Below are 20,845 nucleotides of genomic sequence, written 5' to 3' on the forward strand. Positions count from 1 at the left end.
TCTTCATCCATCAAACAATCATCAACTCTCATTGACTGTCAAACTTAATGTAAACCAATTGTCTACAAACCATTAATTGCTTTCAACACTGAATAATAAACAAGTCGAATGAATAATAACAGAAGATATTTTTATTTAGTCATCTTTTTTGTCTTTCAATTTAAAATTTCCATTTCACATTTGCTTTCATGATGCATTTCAATCATGAAATCTTTTTGCATCATAAACTTTACAAGCTCAATAAGAATTGAAGTTTGCAGTTTGAACGCGAAACAAGAGAAAGAAAGAAAAACCATAAACTTGAGTCCAAATGAGTCGATTTTTTGGTCAAAATTTTTTTCCACTTTTGTGTGTTTCTCATTTTTCGTAACCTGTGGGGAAAAAGTTTGGGAATTTTTGGTTTTTTTCTTATATCTCGTAAGATCATGATTGAATTTTTCTGAAAATTCAACATGCTATAGTTGGATAGTGTAGCTTTGATATCTGAGAAATCCAGAATGAAAAAAACAAAGGTCACTCCACAATCACCGGTCAAACTTGGAGGAGAAAATTTTCTTTTAATCGAATTGGTTTCGTGAATAATCCAATGAACAAACTTTGATGTATTTGCAAAAATACACCAATCGATGTAACTCTTCAAGACCTTTCAATTGAAGTATAATATGAACAATTCGAATCAGCCGTTTCAAAGATATTCAATTTTGAATACAATTTTAGCGTCAAAAAAGTTGACTTAGTCATTTTCTGTCTATGAGAGCTTAACATTAATCAAAAATAATTTTTTTTTCTCCTCCAATTTTGACCGGTGATTGTGAAGTGACCTTTGTTTTTTTCATTCTGGATTTCTCAGATATCAAAGCTACACTATCCAACTATAGCATGTTGAATTTTCAGAAAAATTCAATCATGATCTTACGAGATATAAGAAAAAAACCAAAAATTCCCAAACTTTTTCCCCACAGGTTAGTCATTAGAGATGAAACGAGCAAACTGACGATAATGAAAGTAATGCAGTTTCTTAATGAAGTTGATGATGGCGATGATTACAGGGTGAATCATGATGAATGATTTTCTTTCAAAATTGATCGATGTATGAAGAGGGAAAATAGATGGTTAAAGGTGAGTAAAGAAGAAAATTGTTTTTTTTTCTTTTTCCAAGTCGAGTATTGTTCTGCCAGAATCGTTTCACTTTAGTTTGCTTTCCATTTCATCAGTTATCGTCAGTTAATATGTACATTTTTGTATTCAGGGAATCGTTACAAAAGAAGACACAAAATAATTTCTCTTTTTTTATTCGCTTTCTTCGTCTCACCTGGAAGAGTTGCTTTCATGGCAATTGTGGGCACATTTTTTGTTGAGTTGTATCTTTACATGATTGTTGGTTGATGAATGTTGAACGAAAAATGTGCTTCTCCAAAAATTAAACGCTTTTTATTACTATTTTGCCGTTGAATTAAGATTGGTTATCATCGAATTGATTGAAAGTCTTTGACAAAACATAACCAAGCGGGAAGACAAAAGGCAAGGCAACAAGTTCTTATAAGTAAAGGTAGAAAAGTTGATAGAGAAATATCATTGCCAAAGTGAACTATGGATTGATGATAAGTTGATATAAATTGTGAGGTAAATAGATTGAATAGTGTCAATGAGGGTGAACTGTTGATTAAACTTTCTGCACTTCTTTTACCATGTTGCATGGCAGCCGGTTGACCACCATTGTTGAGCACATGAACGGCAATGTGAGCTGAATCAGCATTGGATGGGACACAACTGTAGTTACCTGAATCACTGGGAGTTGCTTTGTTTATTGTTAATACCGAAATGGCTTGAGCTCGCTTCTCCAATTGTACCTTAATCTTACGAGGTGAGTTATAATTGATTACCTGTTAAAAGTGAGAAAAGAGAAGAAAATGAATTTTTGAAAAGAAGTTCATTGAAACGAGAAAAATACAAAATCAAAGTTCTACTTACTTCACCATTGTGATACCAGAATATAAAATCAGGTGGACCTGGAGCACCGTCGACTAGACAGGTTAAGTTAAGTGTACTATCACTGTTAAAATAAATTGTTGGACTTCCGATTATTTTGGCTTGTGAAACTGTCGAGAATAAAGTGAAAATAAAAAAAGTTAGAGTTGAAATTTAAAACTTTTCAAACGAAAGCAACACTTGATCAATTTAGTTTTGCATTGACGCAAAGTCTTGAGAGGAATGCGATTATTTTTCGAAAAACAATTATCATCCAGACATTTGGTGGTAAATGAAACACATTGAGACAGTGATTTAGACAAGCTTTTTATGAACTCTTAATATTTAATAACAATGGAAGTTCCCTCGAACTAAAAACGTTTCCAGTGTTGTAAATCACTGAGAACTTGTTGGCACTCATTGAGAAGAAACGAAAATCTATTTTGAAATGGTTTAAAGTTTCTTGTTAAATGCGGTTTCGAGGCACATAAACGATTTTAATGTTTGGAAATAAAAACATCAACTGATTCCATTAAATTGTTAGCTTACACGAACCTTGCTCAAGGCTCTTTTACTATTGATTATAAACTTTCAGTCTGATTCTTATTACATCATTTTCCGACTCTTGTCTAGAACTAATAAACTTCTTGAATCTTTTATTCAATTCCTTTCCATGCACTTCAATATCAATTGGCAAATCTTTTTTAATGTAAAGAGACTATTTTATTGTATAGAAAGTAATTTCATCAAATGTCAAAACTTTCAAAATGCTTCAATTCGAATCTCAAATGTTTCCGGAAAAACTCGAGCTTTCATGCTAAAATACTTTTCGAAGGTTTATATTTTCCAATCAATCATGCTTTTTAATCGATAATCACTGGCTAGACAAAGATTAAAATCATCACGTAATTGAAGTAAAAGACAATAAAATGCCATGTTCAATGTTTTATTGAATTTTGGGAGACAAATTGGAAAGTTCATCAAGACGAAAATTACTGTCAAACCAACAATTACTCAATGAAAAATCAATTTTTCGTTTCAATTAACAAGCAGCTAATCGATAATTGGCAATCTCCATATTACTCGACAATCATTTTGCAAGCTATAATTTGGCCACAAAAAAATGCGATTCAATTGATCATTTGTTCATTATTGGCTTTGTACACTTTGATTGGTTCCTTTGTTAATCCTGAATAGTCTGGTTAATGGCAACTTACCAACAACATTTAGGCTAACAAAGAGGCTTTTTGGTGGACTCGTTGATACTTGACATTCATAGATTCCTGCATCACTTTTAGAAGTATAACCAATTTGTAAACTCCAATCATCACTATTTTCCATGTGAACAGCTTGAAACCTCTGATCAGGTGTATAAGTGTATTTACCTACTGTTAATACATTTAAATCACGTCTTCGAATCCATGAAACCTGTCAAGGTTTGAGAAAAGGCAAAATTGATTAATGGAACAAAATTCAATTCTGGTTCAAAGGTTGGGTCAAAAGATTGAAATTTTGCAGATGAAAGTGGAATGAATATTGGAATGGAAAAAGAGTGAAAAATTGTTTAATGATCAACTGAGAGGTTATACAAGCTTGGAAAATTGTTTAACTGGAAATGAACTTTAATCAATATTTAAAATCAAAATGAGTCTAAATGGTGAAATGAAAAGGTGAATTTGTTTGATCGCTTGAAAAAAAGAGTTGAAAAATGTTTGAACGTTTTTTGAATCAAAAATTATCATCTGCTTCAAGTGAACATTTTTCATTATATCAATGTGTATACATTTTCAATTTACATATTCACATCTTTGCCATGGAATAAATTAGTAGAACTGAAGAATTGCCTTTTTTGCCTGTTTTTGCCTCGTATTATTTAATCGTCTCACTCTGTAAACTCATTTGACTGATAAATCGTCATGGGAATTGATGAGTTAGACAATGAACCTTTTCAGCTGCAAACAAACTTTGAAACTGAACAGTGAATGAATGAAAGTCAAATCATTCATTTTTTTGCAGTTGAACCAAACAAAATGCATGAAAAGAACTTGAAACACTTTTTCATATTTATCATGTGAAAAATGTTCTAATTACCATGTTGACCAGTTTCAAAGCTTAATCTTTTATCGATTGGCTTGAAATCACATGGCTTCGAAAACATGAAACATCAACTCGAATCACTCAAATCGATTATCAAAAGCGATAATCTGAATCATTATGGAAATTATCTAATAGTTTATCATCATGAAATCAAGAAGTATCTTTTCAAGCTTAAATGGTATTCAAAAAACTTTTGAATACAAGTTTTGTGAGATTCGATAGTTAGTGATTCACGAAAATGGATGAAATTGCAATTAAAAAGTTTACTTTTGGTTAACCAAATTGTAAGCAAATAAACAAAAAATTATACTTTTATAACAATATAATGTTTGGTTAATGATGTGAAAGCTGAATAATATCAACAAGAGTAAATATGAAAACTGAAAAAATATTTACAAAATCTAATAAATCTAATTCGAAATGAAATTACTTTTCCAAACTTTTGATCATTTTTAGATCTAGCATCGATCGATTGCTCATTTGACAGATATTAAAGGCCATTCTCAAGCTTTGAGGGCAAATGAAAAGTGGAAAAAGGAAAATTGTTTCTGGTGTACACGAATGAAAACCCACTGAATTTTGAAAAAAAGGTTTTTCAATGTTGAAAATTAAATAGGGTGCAATGTTATATTGTTAAAAGTTGAAGTGATATTAGGTTTGAGTAAAAATGCCCGTTTTGCGCGATGAAAAGTCCAATACCAAAATTAGGAAGAGTTTGGGGAGGATTGGCCGAGGTTAATAACTCAGAAGACAAATGGGCAATGATTTACCATGAGATGAAAGAGGCTAGAGCTTCAGCAACTCAGGTACATTTTTAAACTTTAGTCCGAGGCGAATTTTATTAAACTTTACTATTAGAAGTTATTTTTCATTCCCCATTCAAACTGAATTGCTACAGCTCGTACAACTAAACATTATAATCTCTTTCTCCTTCTTGAGGAGATGCCTGCTGAGTATTCAGCTCGTGATTGGACTTTTGCTAAGGACTTGATCTGACTAGTCATACAATTCATTTGTAAATAAAACTTGATTTAAATAATGTTAAATCGAACATTATCAAGGTTTCTGGCACAGGCCGCAATTTTTTATGCCACTATGAAAGACTACCAAGAAAAAAGTGACACAACTTTGAAAGACTGATTTATTAGCCAATATCGGGCTAGATTACAGTCTTGGAAAAAATAGGTATTAGAGAGAGCGATTTATAAGGAGATTTGTTCCATCCAATTGTAATATTTATTGGATTGGGTTGAAACAAAATTCATGGCTGGACTCAAGTTGAAAGGCAATAAAAAATGGATGAACTCTTTTAAGGAGAAACAGAGGCAAAAACAAGGGAATGAATGCTAATTATCTGAATAAACTGAAGAAAATTGATCAATTTATTGACTAACAATTTGACAATCATTTCATCTTTAACCAACTATCAATGTAAATACAATTGTTGCTAAGTGACGATTGAAGGGAACCATTTAATTAATTGAATTGAATAAAATCAATAGAAATCTGATTATATTTAATAGGTTCATTAGGAATTGGGTGAAAGAAAATGCAATTTTATTTGGAATATCATTTGTTGGTTTATACAATTTATACCCCAACCTGATTGAATAATCAATTGTGATCGAAAAAGAATATCGAAAAAGAAAACAAAAAGAAGGCAAAAAAATATTTTATTCTCGATTAACAAACAAAGTATTACAAGTAAACCTGATGCATGAGAAAATCAAAATTGACTAAAAATTTTCTCCAAAACTTGAAACTCTTTAATCTCATAATTTGGTAAAGGTTCACGAGCATTATAAATGCAACATCAAGATTGATGAATCTAGAAAAATCAAAAGTTTGGTTCGAAAAAACAGAAAAATTTCATTAAATTTGGAAATTTAATTTGAAACCTTTCACTTGGATTGTGTTTTACCAGGTAAAAGATGAACAGACACAAAAAAAACTAATCAACATAAAGTGATGTCTTTTAAATATTACATTTGTTTTCAATTGAACTTTGCAGAGTTTGATTCGTGAAAAATGGTTTCAACTCGATTGATGGCTGTAAAGGGTGAGGCTTGGGCTAAACTGGAAAAGTTGTCAAATGTCCAATTTGACAGGGAAAAAAAGAACTTCAGGTTTACAGGTTCAAAGTGATTTCGATAATTGAGATGGAAATTTGCAGCGACAAGAAAATTAAATTGAATAATGAATTTTGCATGCTCTTCTCTATTCAGGGAATCCTGCTTTTTCCCTCTGTAAATACATTAGATGATAAAGTTTAAGTTATGAAACAAATTGGTTCAAATTAAAGTAAATGGGAGTTGAAAGTTATTGAAATGATGAAGAGTAGAGCCGAGTCAAGGAAAAAGAGAGTTTCATTAATTTTACATTTTACTTTCCCTGTGCAACTGTAGTGTTCAAGATTTTACTTCTTTTCCGAAGAGGAAAAAAACGAAGAGAAGGAAAAATGTAACATGAATTGAACAGCAATTGGAACAAGAGGAAGACATGAAAAGTTCTGTTAACTATCAATGTTTGGTTATCTTGACTGTTTTTGTAAATTTAATTACTGACTTGATAGTAAACTTATTGGACCATGAATGTGGTGAAAACTTTTTACTCTGCACTTTACCATTTCATCTTCCCTTTTATTTTGCATTATACAAAAGTAATTCACCAAATTAGATTCTTAAAGAGTGATTAGTGAGTGCCAAAATACTTTCAACAGGGTAAAGGTTCAAGTAAGGCGAGGGAAAGGTGGCAAGATGAGATGGAAAAGGTAAGGAAAAGAAAAGTTGTAAACTCTATTCAGATTATTTCGAGATTAATACATGGAAGCTCATTAATTCGCAGTTGCAACTTGCAACAGTTAGCCTGCTACACTGTTCTTGATTAGCTTATTTACTTTAATTACAATATAAAAGTTGAATGTTGTTTTGCAAAATATTTTCGTGTGTTTTCGAATGCCAATCATGCACAAGAGTTACTACATTTTGCTTTGAAAATTAATCGTCGTTAGGGTTGCAAACAAGTACTTTAGCATTGTTCAAGTCTTAAACTTCTTTCGAACGCATGATTCGGACAGTTGAATACGGAAATATTTTACTTAAACAGCAACTTAAGTGCTATGCAATAGAGCATTTTATGCATTAAAAAAAGAGAAGTCATTCAGAACGAAAAAGTTGCTTCTTTTGATCATCCATCGATTCTTGTGTCACCTGAATGATCGCTAATTCTTATGCCTCCACACAGTATGCTTATGACTTGTGATGATAGTCAATATTCATACAGACTATGCAACTCTCTACGCTCTCGCTAGTAAGACTTGGGTTGAGTTGGGTATCAAGGTTTTGGAGTTATGCTGCTGTACGAAGACATTAATATTTGAAATGAACAATAAATCTTTCGCCGATAATCCAACTTTTGATGTTCTACTTGAAAAGTAGAAATTTTGACAAATGACCTCCATAGGTTAGCTGATAATGAAGTGACCCTGGAAGGTTTGAAGCTGAAACTTGAAACAAGAGTTTTAATGATCTAGAGCTTGAAATCGATATCTATTATTTTTCTGTGCAAATGGATTCCATGGATTTAATGATGAAATGTATAGTTTACACTTGGCTATTTAGACAATTAGCCTAATCGAAGCGTCACTTGTAATTATTCAGATGATTATAAATTTTGATCATGATAGTAATTATCGATTCATCTTTAATAAAACTCATAAATTCAATGAAATACGCATTTTCTTATTATTTTTCTCATAAGAGCTTTAATGATGCATTTCAAGTTTTCCAAGTCAACACATCATTTTAGATTCAAAGTCCTTGTCAAAGTATGTAACCACAAAAAATGTATCGATGAGACTTTAAATTCACCATTTGGAAAAGTCAATTCTATCAATAAATTTGTTCTGAAAAAAAATTCAAGTTCTTTCACAAAAATACTCATATCAACAGACAAATCTGATTGACTTTTTCCAAAAGAAGCATGAAAAATCAATACAAAAAATTGTCTCCAATGGAACATAATCAAATGTCTTTTCAAAATTCAGACAACATCTTAAAAGGATCGTCCAATCCATTGCCATATGCAACTTGAGGATAGAAGGAAAAATGAGTCTAAATTTGACAGTTTTCAGGGAAACCTGAAAATATTGATCGATTTACCAAAAAATAAAATCAAAATTCTAATCTCAATTTTTCCAAACAGAATGTTGATAAACAGTTTTCCTGTTTACCAAATGCCATGTATTCTGATGCACATTGATTAATGCAAGTGTTGAATAATTTCCAACCTCAGAGAACAAACAAAAACAAAAGTTGCCATTCAACTGAATAATGATATGAAGATTCATTTTTATTCCGCTTTTCAATTAAATATTGAATTTTGTTTGCAAAAACTCATTTTCAAAAAGTCACAACAAAATGATTATTTGAAACTCGATGAGAAACTGCAATTTGGGGAAAAAAAGATTGAAAAGAATATCTTTTTTGTTGCATTTCCAAATTGTTTCCCATTGAAATTCATTTCTACTCATGATAATGATAACCAATTTGAGTGAACAAAGTGAGATGAAAAGGAAAACATGAATACCTAAGACAAATTGATAAACTTGATCATTGATCGATCATTACCAAAGATGAAAAACTTTCAATTTTCAGTGTTTTTCCGTACAATACAAATGATCGATTGATAAGTTTTACTTGGAATCACATTTCATTTCTTGCAAGTGAACATCGAAAATCAAGGAGAGAGAAGCAAAAAAGTAGGACAAGTTTTTTTTCTCTCTTTTCGTGCATTTATCAAGTTAAACTCAAACTTATTATATTTCATTCTTGATATTTTTTACCATTATGATTGTCATCATTGATTGGTATTTGTTGTTGAAGCTGAGAGTACAAAAAATAGGAAAAGTGAACAGTGAAAAAAGTAAAGCAGGGAAAAGAAGAAAATTGAATCATTGAAATGGCAAAGAAAGAAAAGATGAAAATTCTGAAATTTTTTTTTCTCTTTCCCTTCGACTCTTCTTCGTTTTTGATCAAATAAAAGGAAATCAAATAAAGATTCATTTACTTAATGCAATTGATTAACTCGATTCAACATTTCTCTTTCCTCCCAACTTTGCAACCTTATTTTCCCCTTCTTCATGCAATCATGAAAAAGAAACTTTGAAATATGATAAGATTGAGAATATTTTTTTGTATCGAAATTTGGTGAAGAACAAAAAAATCGAATTGTGATTCCAATAATAATTGTCGTTTTTGATTTCAATATCAAATTCTTGTCTCGCCTTGAATATTGAATTGTGAAAGTTGATATCGAAGTGCGTGAAGAGAAAAGAGAATTTTTTCGTCTTTTCTTCGTTTATTTATGTTCGTTGATGGGGAGCAGGAGGACCAGGTAAGAGTTGTAATTGAAAGGTTAATGAGATACGATTGATTGTTAAGTGTTATTAGTTGGTTAAAGTTGGTCCATTTGTGGTGTCACCGGGAAAACAGATGAGAAGAAGTTTAAAGTTTCTCTAGAAATGTTATTGTTTTATCAGAAAATTATTGAACCAAATCGTTTGGAAATCACCCAAACCAATGAGAAACAAGAGCAACAACAAAATGAATCAACTGAGGGAAGCAAGGAAAAAACTGGAAATGAGGAGAAGAAAAAACAAACTTCATGATGAGATGAAGTGATGAGAAAAAGGTAAGAGAATGATGAAGATGAAAACTCTTGGGTCGCATCAGCAAGAGTGATTGTGATGAGAATAGATAATAGCAATTTTTGTTTCATCTTGTTCAATAAAAGCTTTAATCCACTGGAATATGGTGAGCCCAGGGAATTCCTTGAAACTTTCTACTTTCTTAGTATTACAACAAAGTTGGGCCAAAAGATGGTCAACATATTGTTTCCTTTGTCCATTTTCTTGTCCATGTTAATTTTTCTTTACCAGTTTAATTGTTTTGTAATCTATTCATGTTGACCTCTGATTTGGGCAACTTTACTCATTACTGTGACTCGAATGATGAATCGTTTTTTGCAGTTTACAATTAAGTCACTTGAACTTTTGCGAATTAAAGAATTAAAGAATCATAGTTTCTATTGCAAAATTTACTTTTATTTTCTGCAAATCAAGTTGAACATTTCTGTTGATAAATTTTACACCAATTTTCATGTTTGAGCATTTATCGATTTATCTTGTGTTCTTGAGAAGTTGCTGGTTTGCTACGTTTTGGGTTCTTTTTAGGTTTCTTTTCGTTCTTTTTTGAGTTAATATCACTGGCCTGTCTAGAAAACCAATGAGAAGAGTGATAAGATTTCTGTTGATCTGTTTCTGATTGTGCGAATTCAGTTTGGGAATGTCATAATACTCAACAGTTGAAATCTACTTTGAAAATGAATAAAAAGTTAATGGTGAATATAAAATGGCATTATAAGTCGATGTATAAAAAATCTACGAGTCTGGATTGTCCCAAGTGGTCACCCACTAAGTACTAACCCAGCCCAGTTTGCTCAACTTCGGAGATCTGACGGGATCCGGTGCTATCAAACTGGCTCAGCCGTAGCGAAGGATGGTGCATTTAATAGTCACCAAGAGCTTGGGTAAGTTCCAATTCTCGATTTAAAGGAATTTTTTCGCTCATCTTAATAATGACTCGATATCCACACACGATTATCATTTACTGCTCTACCAACTTCACCTTACTTTGATATCACGACATAGTTCAGTTCAAAGTTGGCTCAATAACAAAAAAACGTGTCGGAAATTCATGCTTTGATGGTGATTTGATCCAAGCTCATCTCTCATAAATCCTAATGAAATAACTTTGATCGAGTCCTCAACATGAACTCAACCCAAGAGAAGGTGCAATCTTTACCAAAATGAATACATTTAACTATTGTTGGAATCAAAAGTGTTTCAATGTTCTTCATATCTTAATGAACATCCTTTGACTTAAATTTTCATTCGCCTTGAAATGAATTTTTCCATTTTTCAATAATCTCCAATTCGAATCAAAAGATTCAAAAGAAGATTATGCAACAGAATTTGCTCGCTTTATTAGTTTCATCTTTTCATTTCAACATTTAAATTTTTTCTTCTTTTCCGTTCACCAAGTTGACTTTACATCATTATCATCATCTACTGAACACTGAATCTAGCAACAGCCAAAGTGCAACAACAACTCTTATCTCTACCCTGTAATATCTCACCCATCGATTTGAAATAAATTTACATATTTGAATTGATACGAAAGCTTAAAGGTAAAAAAAGAAGCCGGAGAAAGAAAAAGAAACTTTTAAAGATTGTTTTCGTTTATTACCTTTACTAGAGTTTAAATGCAAAGTGATGAAAATATTGTTACTCGGATAAAGTCAAGCTTAACTTTTAACCTTTCCTTCCCATGAAAAGATAATGATAAAGGTAAAGAGAGAAAAAGAAAAAGTTGAAAGAAGATTATTTTTGCCCAGATTTTCTTTCCTCAGGCATTTATCGTTGCAATTTTCTCCAACTTTTTTTCATTAGATTTTCACTCCCAGTCTCGGAGTGAACAATGAACAGAGAATATCAATAAATGTTTCAAAATTTTTCTTCAAATCAATAGTTGAATATTTAAATTGGCAAAAAACTTGCCAGCAAAACTTGACATGAAAGGAATGAAAATTGGAAAAAGAAACCAAAAAATATTCATGAATCGAAAAGAGAAAAAAAATTGTATTCGATAATTGTTGAATGATGAAAAGTTGCAAAGCTTCATGAAACAACTTTTCCTCTTCATGAAACGTTCCAAATTAACAACAATTGAAGAATTTCTTTTCAATATCATGACAATCACCCAACACCTCAGGCTACAAATGCAACTAAATGAACAGCTTATGTTTTTGTAAGCCAATGATTAATATTTACAGAATATTCTTTCACAGCTTTTCTCCTTTTCAACTCATTATTTACATGTAAATCCTGTGAATCATTGATTATCAGATGAAAGTAAAAGTGAGAAACGAGAGAAGCAGAAAAAAATCAATGAACAAACCTTTTCAGTGAAAGTAGAAGCAACTTTTGTTGAAACAATTTGGCAAAAAAGAAAAAATTGATGAAAAAATTTATTCCAACTTAATGAGCTCATGACAATATTGAAGCACCTAATGAGCCTTTAATATCCAAAATGATAGTAAAGGCAAAAGGTTTACAAATCAAAGTTAACGTGACTTTTGGATATGTAGACTAATGTGATTAAAAATCGTGAAAATTATCGTTATTACCATTCTTTACGATTCTGTTAATGTTAAAGCCTTTCAATTCTTTACCTTTCAACATTTTATGATCACCTTAAAATGATGAGGATAAAAGCACAAGTAAATCAAGTTGAAATGTTTACTCTAATCATTGCCAGTTATCACTTTATTAACTGTTTAATCGCATTTTGTGGTTGTAATCGTAACCAAACTTTTCAAATTAAAAGGTTACATGAAATGAGGTTTTTTTTCACAGAAAACCTTTTGGTGAAGAGAAAAGAAAATGAAAATTTTTTCTCTTTCCATAATTCCCAGGTTCATCATGAACTACAACTTTGACCTTAGTTGAGGTAAGGATGAGAAGAGAATCATCATTTCCTTTTTCATAAACCACTTAAGCTCATCATTTGTAACCAGTAAAACAGTCTAATGTCAATGAGAGTAAATTGTTGAATTTTTCATTCAAATGTTCATTCGAAAAAGAAACTTGAATTTTTCGAATGAAAATTTCAAGTTTCTTTTTTTGCATTTTCTTGCTTTTCTTGTTAATCTTTTCAAACTTGATGAAAGAAGCTAATTTCAAATCATTATCTTGTAACTCTTTTCATGTAAAATTATTGCTCCAAACCTTAGGTAAAGTCTATTCTCAACTTTTTTTCATGTTTTCCACTTTTCTTTTCACTTTTGCTCATCAAGTTTATCATGAAACATGAAAGATTAGACTTGCAATGTTTTGTATGAAAAAAAGGACGAAACAAAAGACTGGTGTAAAGTAATGAAATAGTCTGAATTGGTTATAATAAATGGAGTATAATTTACAGAAAATTATTGATTACAATGAATCATGATTAAAGCTTTTGATTTATGCATTTTTTCGCTTCATCATCATGAACAAAGATTCTTGAGCCTTTTTTATTTTAATAGAGAGAAAAAGACTGAGAGAGAGAGAGAGAAAGAAAAAAGAAAATCATTTTTCACTTTAATACTTGTATTGATTTTTTTATTAATGATGTTTAAAAGAAGAAGAAAAACGAAGAAGTAAAGATAAAAAGAAGACTAAATATCATCTTAATCAATGAAATTCATCTTATCCTGTAATATTTAGTCTATCATTTTTAATAGTCCATTATTGATAGTTTGCTGTTGGTTAAATTGAATAACAAAAAATTTATCATCATTAGAATTATCAAAATTAATGAGCGAAAAGGAAGAAAAAATGGGAAATTCTCTTCGAGTTTAGGTTATCAATTATCTAACTTGAATTGGACAGTTGAACCAATGAAAAACCCTTTCAACTTCAATTTATTGGTTACAGAATTTTCAGGAAATTTGATTGAAAAGAAAAAATTTTATGCAAAATAAATTGGAGAAATGGTTGCATCGAAATGGTCAGTCGATTTTGAAAACTTTTTTCTTTTCATCATTCTTTTACTTCTTTCCGGACTTTCTTTTCTGTTCATTCAATTCTCTATCATTCTAGTGATTTTTCATTCCAAATGTTATGGAAGGTGAGAAAACTTAAATGATGTGGAAATTGAATTGATAGCAGGACTTACCAAATGGCTAGTTGAGGTCAGTTTAATTTTTGCCTAACTATGCTTATCAAATTACTGATGGATTTGAATAACGTCGAACTAAAAGGAGCGACGAAAAGAGATTTTTTTATTTTCTCTAATTTTCTAATAAAACTTGGTTTCGTTGACCTCTAAAGACACTCGATTCTTGTTGTTGACAATCAATATTCACTAAATCTGTGTCATTCAGCTCAGCTTACAAATGCATTTGATCAAAGTTTATTAATGTAAATGTGAGTTTTTGCACTTGTCCAAGTTTCTCAAAAGGATTGGACAGTTTGTAAGCCAGTTAACGAATAAATTATTTGTAAACTTGGCCATCTTTTCTGAAAGAAATTTATTCCAAAAGAAATCTTGTCTTTCCAAGTTGGTTGACCAGAAGCCGAACAGTTGTAAATATTAATATATCTCTTAGATTGAGTGAGATTTGTTGTACTCATGACTGAGTATTAGGTAACCACTCAAGACATTGACCTTTTTGCAGTAAATTTAATAAAAAATTCAAGTAAACTGAGAAATGAAAACTAATCTAAAAGTAAAAGATGGAAATTGATTTATTCATATCATTGAGTTTACCTTCAAACCAGATTTCAATAGACCAATAACATGTAAAATATCAAAGCAAATCACATTAGATAAAAGGTCTGAAAATATCAACCGATAGCAATCATTAATTAACAGCCATTTGCTGAAACGCAACAATAATCATTGAGCTAAAAGATACAAATCTTTGTTCAACCTTCAAGTCAAACGTTGACGATGAATAATTCAACTTTGTAAATCGATTCTCGAATCATTTAAATGTGAAAAAATCATTTCCATTTTCAGTTGAAACTTTCATCTTTTGTAATCGACGATTTTTGACCCAATTTGGAATTGAAATGAAATGTCAACTTACTGTTCTATCACCAATATGATGGACTCGACAAGGTAGGAAAACACTTTTGCCCGCTGATGTCGTTATATTTTTATTTGTTGTATTATCAAAGTAAGGTTCAATTTTACTTCTATCTTGCAAAACAAGATATGGTGGAATCTCACTGGCTGCAGATGAAGATGACGATGAATCAAAAGAAAAGGTGAAAATTGTTTGAAACTGAAATAAAATTATTCCAATGGTCAATGGTGTTTCGTGTGGACACAATAACATGTTAGATGATAAAACAGACGTTCACTTTGTAGCCACACAGACACACAAAACACACACACACTTAGAGACGCAATTTTACACTTGCATTGAAAAAATCATGGTTCACTTTTATTCGTAACCAATCTTGGTTTTCTTCTCATGAAAAGTGTTTTTACTTTTCTATCTTGTTCCACTCATCCTCCTCATCCTCATCTTCATGGCAAAACCGTTGATTCAACTCTACAAGTGGCGTCCTCTGACAAACAAAATGACTACTAAAATCGATTTTTTACACTAATCTTGGCTCCATCTGGTGGAATAGAACTCAACTAAAAAACTTTCGACAATCGATCGAGTTGGAAGTAAAGAACATTTTCACCTCGAGATTTAAACTTCAGATTACGCCACTGAAACAGATGTAACTCGAATTAGCTTTTGCAAAGTTTTGCCACATTTCCCTTCCTATCAAAGTTATCTTCTCAGGGATTGCCACACTTTCACTCCCAGTCAATAAAACTGAGTATGATTCTGCATCTGTCTCTATAAACGTAAAAATGTAACATGGAAAAAGCTTTACACTGAGTAAATGGAATTAAAGAGGCACCATGAAACTTGTTTAGGTGAAACTTTTTTTTATCCAAATTTTTGTACAATCAAGGTAATTGTTTCCGCGAAAAGCAACTCAATTTGAAATTGCAAGGAATCTTCAACTTTAAGTGTGTTTAGTTGTGAAAAGTTTTTGTGATTAAAATTGTTTACAAGTTCATCTCATGGATTAACAGTGAATATGGATTAATGATTTCATTCAATTAACTAAACATGTTCTGCTAATTAAAAATGTTCTGAGTTTTTTTCCCCTGAAAATCAATTGAATCATGTTATTATTAATGATAAAGCTTTTATTCTTGTTAACACATATTTATCTAACAACTTGTTTACCAGGTAAGTTGAACTTATCACTTATTTAATTGGCATTATTGAACATGAAATGAACAGAAGCTTTGTAGTGTTATAATGTTGACCTTCTGGGGTTGAATTTATACGTTTATTACTTTCATGATTTGAGGCTAAATTGTTTCAATATTGAATAAATTTTATGAACTTGAAGATAATGTTTCCTTTTTTTGTCTCTTTAAAAGTAATTGTTGAAAAGGAGAAACAGAATTTCTTTTAATCATTTTGTGAACTTTGTTGTTTTTGTTAAACTTTATTAATCTCTTGAGAGTCTCAATGAACAAGATGCAATTGAATTTATTATCATCTATTCTGGCCTCAAAATGTATACTTATATTTATATTCATGTGAATAAGGAATGGATAAATGCTTCCCAAGACGTTAATTGTCTTTAACCAAACAATAAATGACAACAATGAGAAGATAAATATTCATCATTTTTTTTCTTCTTTTCGTCTTCTTCTTCTGCTTTCGTTTTTGCTTATTTTTTTCAAGTCAATTCCTATTCTAATCATCCTCATGATGATCATCATTTTCGTTATTAGGATGATGGTGATGATAAAATTGTGATCATCTTGTTAATCATTAGTTTGATCCATTATTGAGATTAGATTAATTTGGTTTGAAATGAAATAAACTATTATTTGTGGCCACTTAAAGGTCTTTTCATGAAAAGTGCAATATCATCATGAAAATAACAGAATAAAAGGTTAAATTCTATCAATTGGATTTGCATCTTATTTCTTTTTCTTCTTCTTTTTTCGTCTGCTTTTCATCTTCTTTTCCATCCTTTTAGTTCATGTTTGCATGTATTCCAAGTGAACAAAATTCTGCAGCAAACAAAGTTATTTAATTGATGTCCCATCAGAATAGTCCAGACATGTTTTCATTCCAAAGAAAATGAACTTTGACAAATGTGAATTTAAAAGATAAACGGAAGAGATTAACGCTCATCTATTCTCACAAGAAATCTTGTCCATTTATTCAGGTGATGAATTGAACTTCCAAAGCATCACATTTCCGGTTTCAAAAAGTCTAAATTTTCTCTTTAAAATTTTGCCATTTCAGTCAAGTTCATCAAACAGTGAAGATTTAATGCACAATAATTGCTCTTCTCATCCATTTATTAATATCATTCATTTCATAATATTTTCATTTGCATTTTTAAATTAATCCAAGTTTTCCCAAAATGCTGCATATCAACCTTTTACTCTTCTTAAAAATAATAACCTGTTAATCCAACAAATTGAACCACATAGAACTGGAAACATTAGAGATTATCTTTTTTATCCACTTCATTGTATTTATTAATACATTTAACCTAAAAGATAATAAAGTTGTTGAAAAGTGTTTCAACGATAATACCAATGAGATGTGAGAATTATGGCAAAAAAGAAAAAAAAGTAATCTGATTAAACGAATTGTAAAAGGGCGCAAAAAAATGTTGAAATGTTGAGTTGCAGGGAAGAAAAGGGTTTGTCATTTTGCTCTTTAAACATGCAATTTCATTGTTTCGTTTGAAAAATAATAGCTGATTCAAGAGATTTAATATTGTTATGCATTGAAATAGAAATGAATTTTTTCTCATTTTCACTTTTTTTTCTTCTCTTTTCATTTTTTAAATTCAGTTTATTCGGAAAGGAAAACCTTTTGTTTCAAGGAACCATCTTGTTTTCTTGTTTTCTCATCACACTTTTACACTTCTAATCATCCATGGTGCAAGATGAAAGCAAAATGAGTCGCAACGAAATAAAATAATAATGATGATAAATATACAGGGAATGGATAGATTGGGTGAAAGATGAAGAAATGGTGAAAAGTAGCTTACAGTGGAATCCAATTCATTTGATGAAAAAAGTTGGGGTTGAGATGAGCTGAAAAGATGAATTGATGAAGAGGATTTTAAGGGTGAGAATGAAAAGTTGAAAACAAATCTTGAAAATTTCTCAACTTCTTTTCTTTTACCAATTTCATCTTCTTAAGAGTCAAATTCAGCCAATAATCTGAATGGAAAAAGAAGTGAAAGAAGATATCAAAAAAAGTACAACAGTTAAATATCATGCTGGTTGAGCTTTTCATTTCATTAGAAAAAAATTCTTATTTCAACATTGCCAGAAGGAGTTAGATTCAACTTTTCATTATTTCGTGTTCTTGTTACGTTTAACCCTTTTAAATCTCCATCTCAATCTTGAGTTTTTTTTCTGCTTCTTTCCCTTTTTTTAATCTTAAACCTTTTCTCCTCTGAATCTTCTCAATTTACTCATGTTGTTATTGTTTTGCCACAATTTAAATGGAATCAGAATAAACTATTACGAAAAGTAGTCTTTCTGCTTTCAGTTTTCTTTTTCAATTCTGGGGTAAAATGCATGATGAAATTGTATCATCATTGATAAGAAAGAGAAGGAGCAAAAACTTCAGCTTTGCTTTATTTTTTGCTTCTTTGATTCTTACCCACTTGACTTTAGTTTTGTTGTTTCATAAGAAAAAAAATTGTTTGGGTTTTCAGAGGAAAATTAAATAATACTTTTTTATTTGTCTGCTATTGATAGTTGATGTTTACACTTGCCGTTTGTTTTGGCTGCTGCTTGATGGATGGAAGAGGAAAAACAGCATAATCAATTGAAAGTAATTCACCATGCAAATGCGAGTAAAATGTAAAATTTGAGAGTTGATCCAATTGTTTCAATCAACCTGAATTAAAGATGCAAAAGCATTGTTTTGCCAACATAAAGTCATTTTGAAATGAATTGCTTTTTTTGACTCTTCAAATAACATTTCAGATTTTTGCTGTTCAATTATTGTGTATTATCTTTTGCAATAACCAACAGCTTAGTTTTTATATCGTAATCAGCCAGATATTATTGATAATTAGAAACACTAAACATGAGAATATTGTTTATATACAGCTAATGTAGCCAATATGAGTAGACTGTGCAATGTTCATGATACAATCGCTGCAAACTGCACAAAGACAGCAGTCACTACAAGCTCTGAACTCAGAATTTTCGAGTATCGGTGGTGACAATGAAGATGAAGTTGACTGAATACTTGGAGTAGCATTATTCAAATAGGAGTCAGAACAAAATTAGTCAGCTCTATGTAAACACTTTTAAGTATATTTATCGACTCAAAACGATCCAAGCTCACTCAACTTGGTTCATATTCAAAGTATTAATATTTGATAAATTTACTTAAAATCGCTTTATTCAAAAAAATTAGAAGAAGCTACAACTGATCGAACAATATTTTCAACATTCTGTCATTCATGCTTCTCCAATAAAATTATTTTGTGACACTTTTCATAGCTTCTGATAAGACGCTTTATGGCTTACTACATTTTTACACTAAACCGCTTCTCAATGGGCAAAGATATCAGTAAATAAGAAAACGAAATTTTATAAGCTGCATTGAATTTCCAACACTGATTCGCAATGCGCTTCGTATATTCAAAAATAAATAAAGCTGAATTTCTTGTCTGTAAAGTTATGTTGAATGTCCAGACAAATCCAATCTAACGCACGAAAAGGTTGAAGTTGAAATCATTGAATAGAAAGCAGAAAAATCTCTAGATTTGTTTCTATTGCAATTCAAGTGCCAAATTATTTTTTTACAAATACAAGGTTAAATAATTTCCCATTTAAACTCAGTTCATGTTCAATAATTGCTTCTCTGTAAATGTTGATGAAGCTTTTAATGGCAATTAATGCACAAACTGTAAATATACTATCATGAAATGATCCTTCTCTCATTTATTACCCTTTCTTAGATAACAGACAAAGTCCCATTTTTGTTGGAACCTTTACTGAGCAAATTGTTGAAAGAGGAATCAGATTATCACTAAAATGTTCAGCCAAGGGTAACCCTTTACCTCAGATTACTTGGAAGCAAGATGATCAGCCAATTAACGAAGCATATCACATCCGAATTGGTGATTACGTTAGTGATGTTTACACAGTCAACAGTTATGTTAACATAAGTTCAACCAAGACAGACGATGGAGGCTTTTACTCGTGCAAAGCAAGTAACATTGCAGGAAGCCTTCAACACACGGCTCGGATCAATGTACTTGGACCACCCTTCATCCGACCAATGGCCAATCTAACAGTTTTATCAGCTCAAAACATTCAAATAACTTGCCCCTACTCTGGTTATCCAATTAAATCAGTGACATGGTTAAGAGGTAAGAAGCTTCACCTTGACCCATTAAAGTGATAAAAGACAATTTCCATTGATGAACAAATCGAACCTTTTCTATTCCAACAATTGTATAAAATCGTGTCAAAAATCAATTGCAATCCAATCAACAAGATTATACACCATTTTCATCATCATTACCCTGAAAACTCTCTTTACTCTCTTTTCTCATTCCATCAGTTCTGTTCATAAATAATATTTCAAATCTCACCATTGACTCGAGTGCTAAATGATGTAACATTTTTTTTCTCTCACTTCTATCACTCATTTAGATCCAATAGCTTGTTACTTTTTTTCAGCTTCATCACAATATTTTGCCAAGTCCATTCCTTGTTAGGTTCAAGAAAAATTCTCGTTTTCCTTTTCTTCTTTTCCCTTGCCTTCCCTTTAACAGGCGTAATGATCATTGTGATACATTTTCATCCCATACTATTGAAGGATATTAAGAGGTTTTTACTTCATCATTATCATCCTCAAGGGTGGAGAAGCTTGACTTGCAAAAGATATGTTACTTGTCACGCAAATTTCCACTTCTCATCATCACCTTTGAAACCAAATAAAATGCACAAATAGAACAATAATAATTGAAGTTGAGCAGAAGAAGAAGAAGAAGAAAAAAGATGCACAAGACAGAGAGTCGACGAACAAGTCAAACATATCATTATCATTTATATTATAAATAACAAGAGGGTTCAACAATTGTTATCAT

General features: G+C 31.0%; 2 protein-coding genes across 2 annotated transcripts in view; one reads left to right on the forward strand and one right to left on the reverse strand.

Moving 5' to 3' along the window:
• Positions 1-960: 960 nt before the first annotated feature.
• Positions 961-15,158, reverse strand: LOC107362809 (protein amalgam-like). The gene is made up of 4 exons (XM_015929944.3): positions 14,758-15,158; positions 3,186-3,396; positions 1,972-2,099; positions 961-1,883 (listed from the first exon to the last, which is right to left on the reverse strand). Exons 1-4 carry the CDS (start codon positions 15,007-15,009, stop codon positions 1,467-1,469), a joined length of 1,008 nt encoding a protein of 335 aa, XP_015785430.1. The 5' UTR covers positions 15,010-15,158; the 3' UTR covers positions 961-1,466.
• A 333-nt stretch (positions 15,159-15,491) lies between these two features.
• LOC107362796 (cell adhesion molecule Dscam1-like) overlaps positions 15,492-20,845 on the forward strand; it is a 66,749-nt gene continuing 61,395 nt past the window's right edge. Inside the window, exons 1-2 of the mRNA XM_015929929.3 lie at positions 15,492-15,930; positions 19,709-20,122. Of these exons, the coding sequence (XP_015785415.2) occupies positions 15,864-15,930; positions 19,709-20,122 (481 nt within the window). The 5' untranslated portion in view covers positions 15,492-15,863. The remainder of the gene's footprint in view (positions 15,931-19,708; positions 20,123-20,845) is intronic.

Source organism: Tetranychus urticae, chromosome 1 (genome assembly GCF_039701765.1).
Source record: "Tetranychus urticae isolate SD_2017Ah chromosome 1, NJAU_TeUrti_SD_1.0, whole genome shotgun sequence".
NCBI lineage: Eukaryota > Metazoa > Arthropoda > Arachnida > Trombidiformes > Tetranychidae > Tetranychus > Tetranychus urticae.

Coding starts and splice junctions, on each gene's coding strand:
- LOC107362809 (XM_015929944.3), bottom strand. CDS start 15,009: ATGTTATTGTGTCCACACGAAACACCATTGACCATTGGAATAATTTTA. Junction 3,397..14,757: donor ATCATATTGGTGATAGAACA/GTAAGTTGACAT, acceptor AAACCTTGACAG/GTTTCATGGATTCGAAGACG. Junction 1,884..1,971: donor TCTGGTATCACAATGGTGAA/GTAAGTAGAACT, acceptor CACTTTTAACAG/GTAATCAATTATAACTCACC.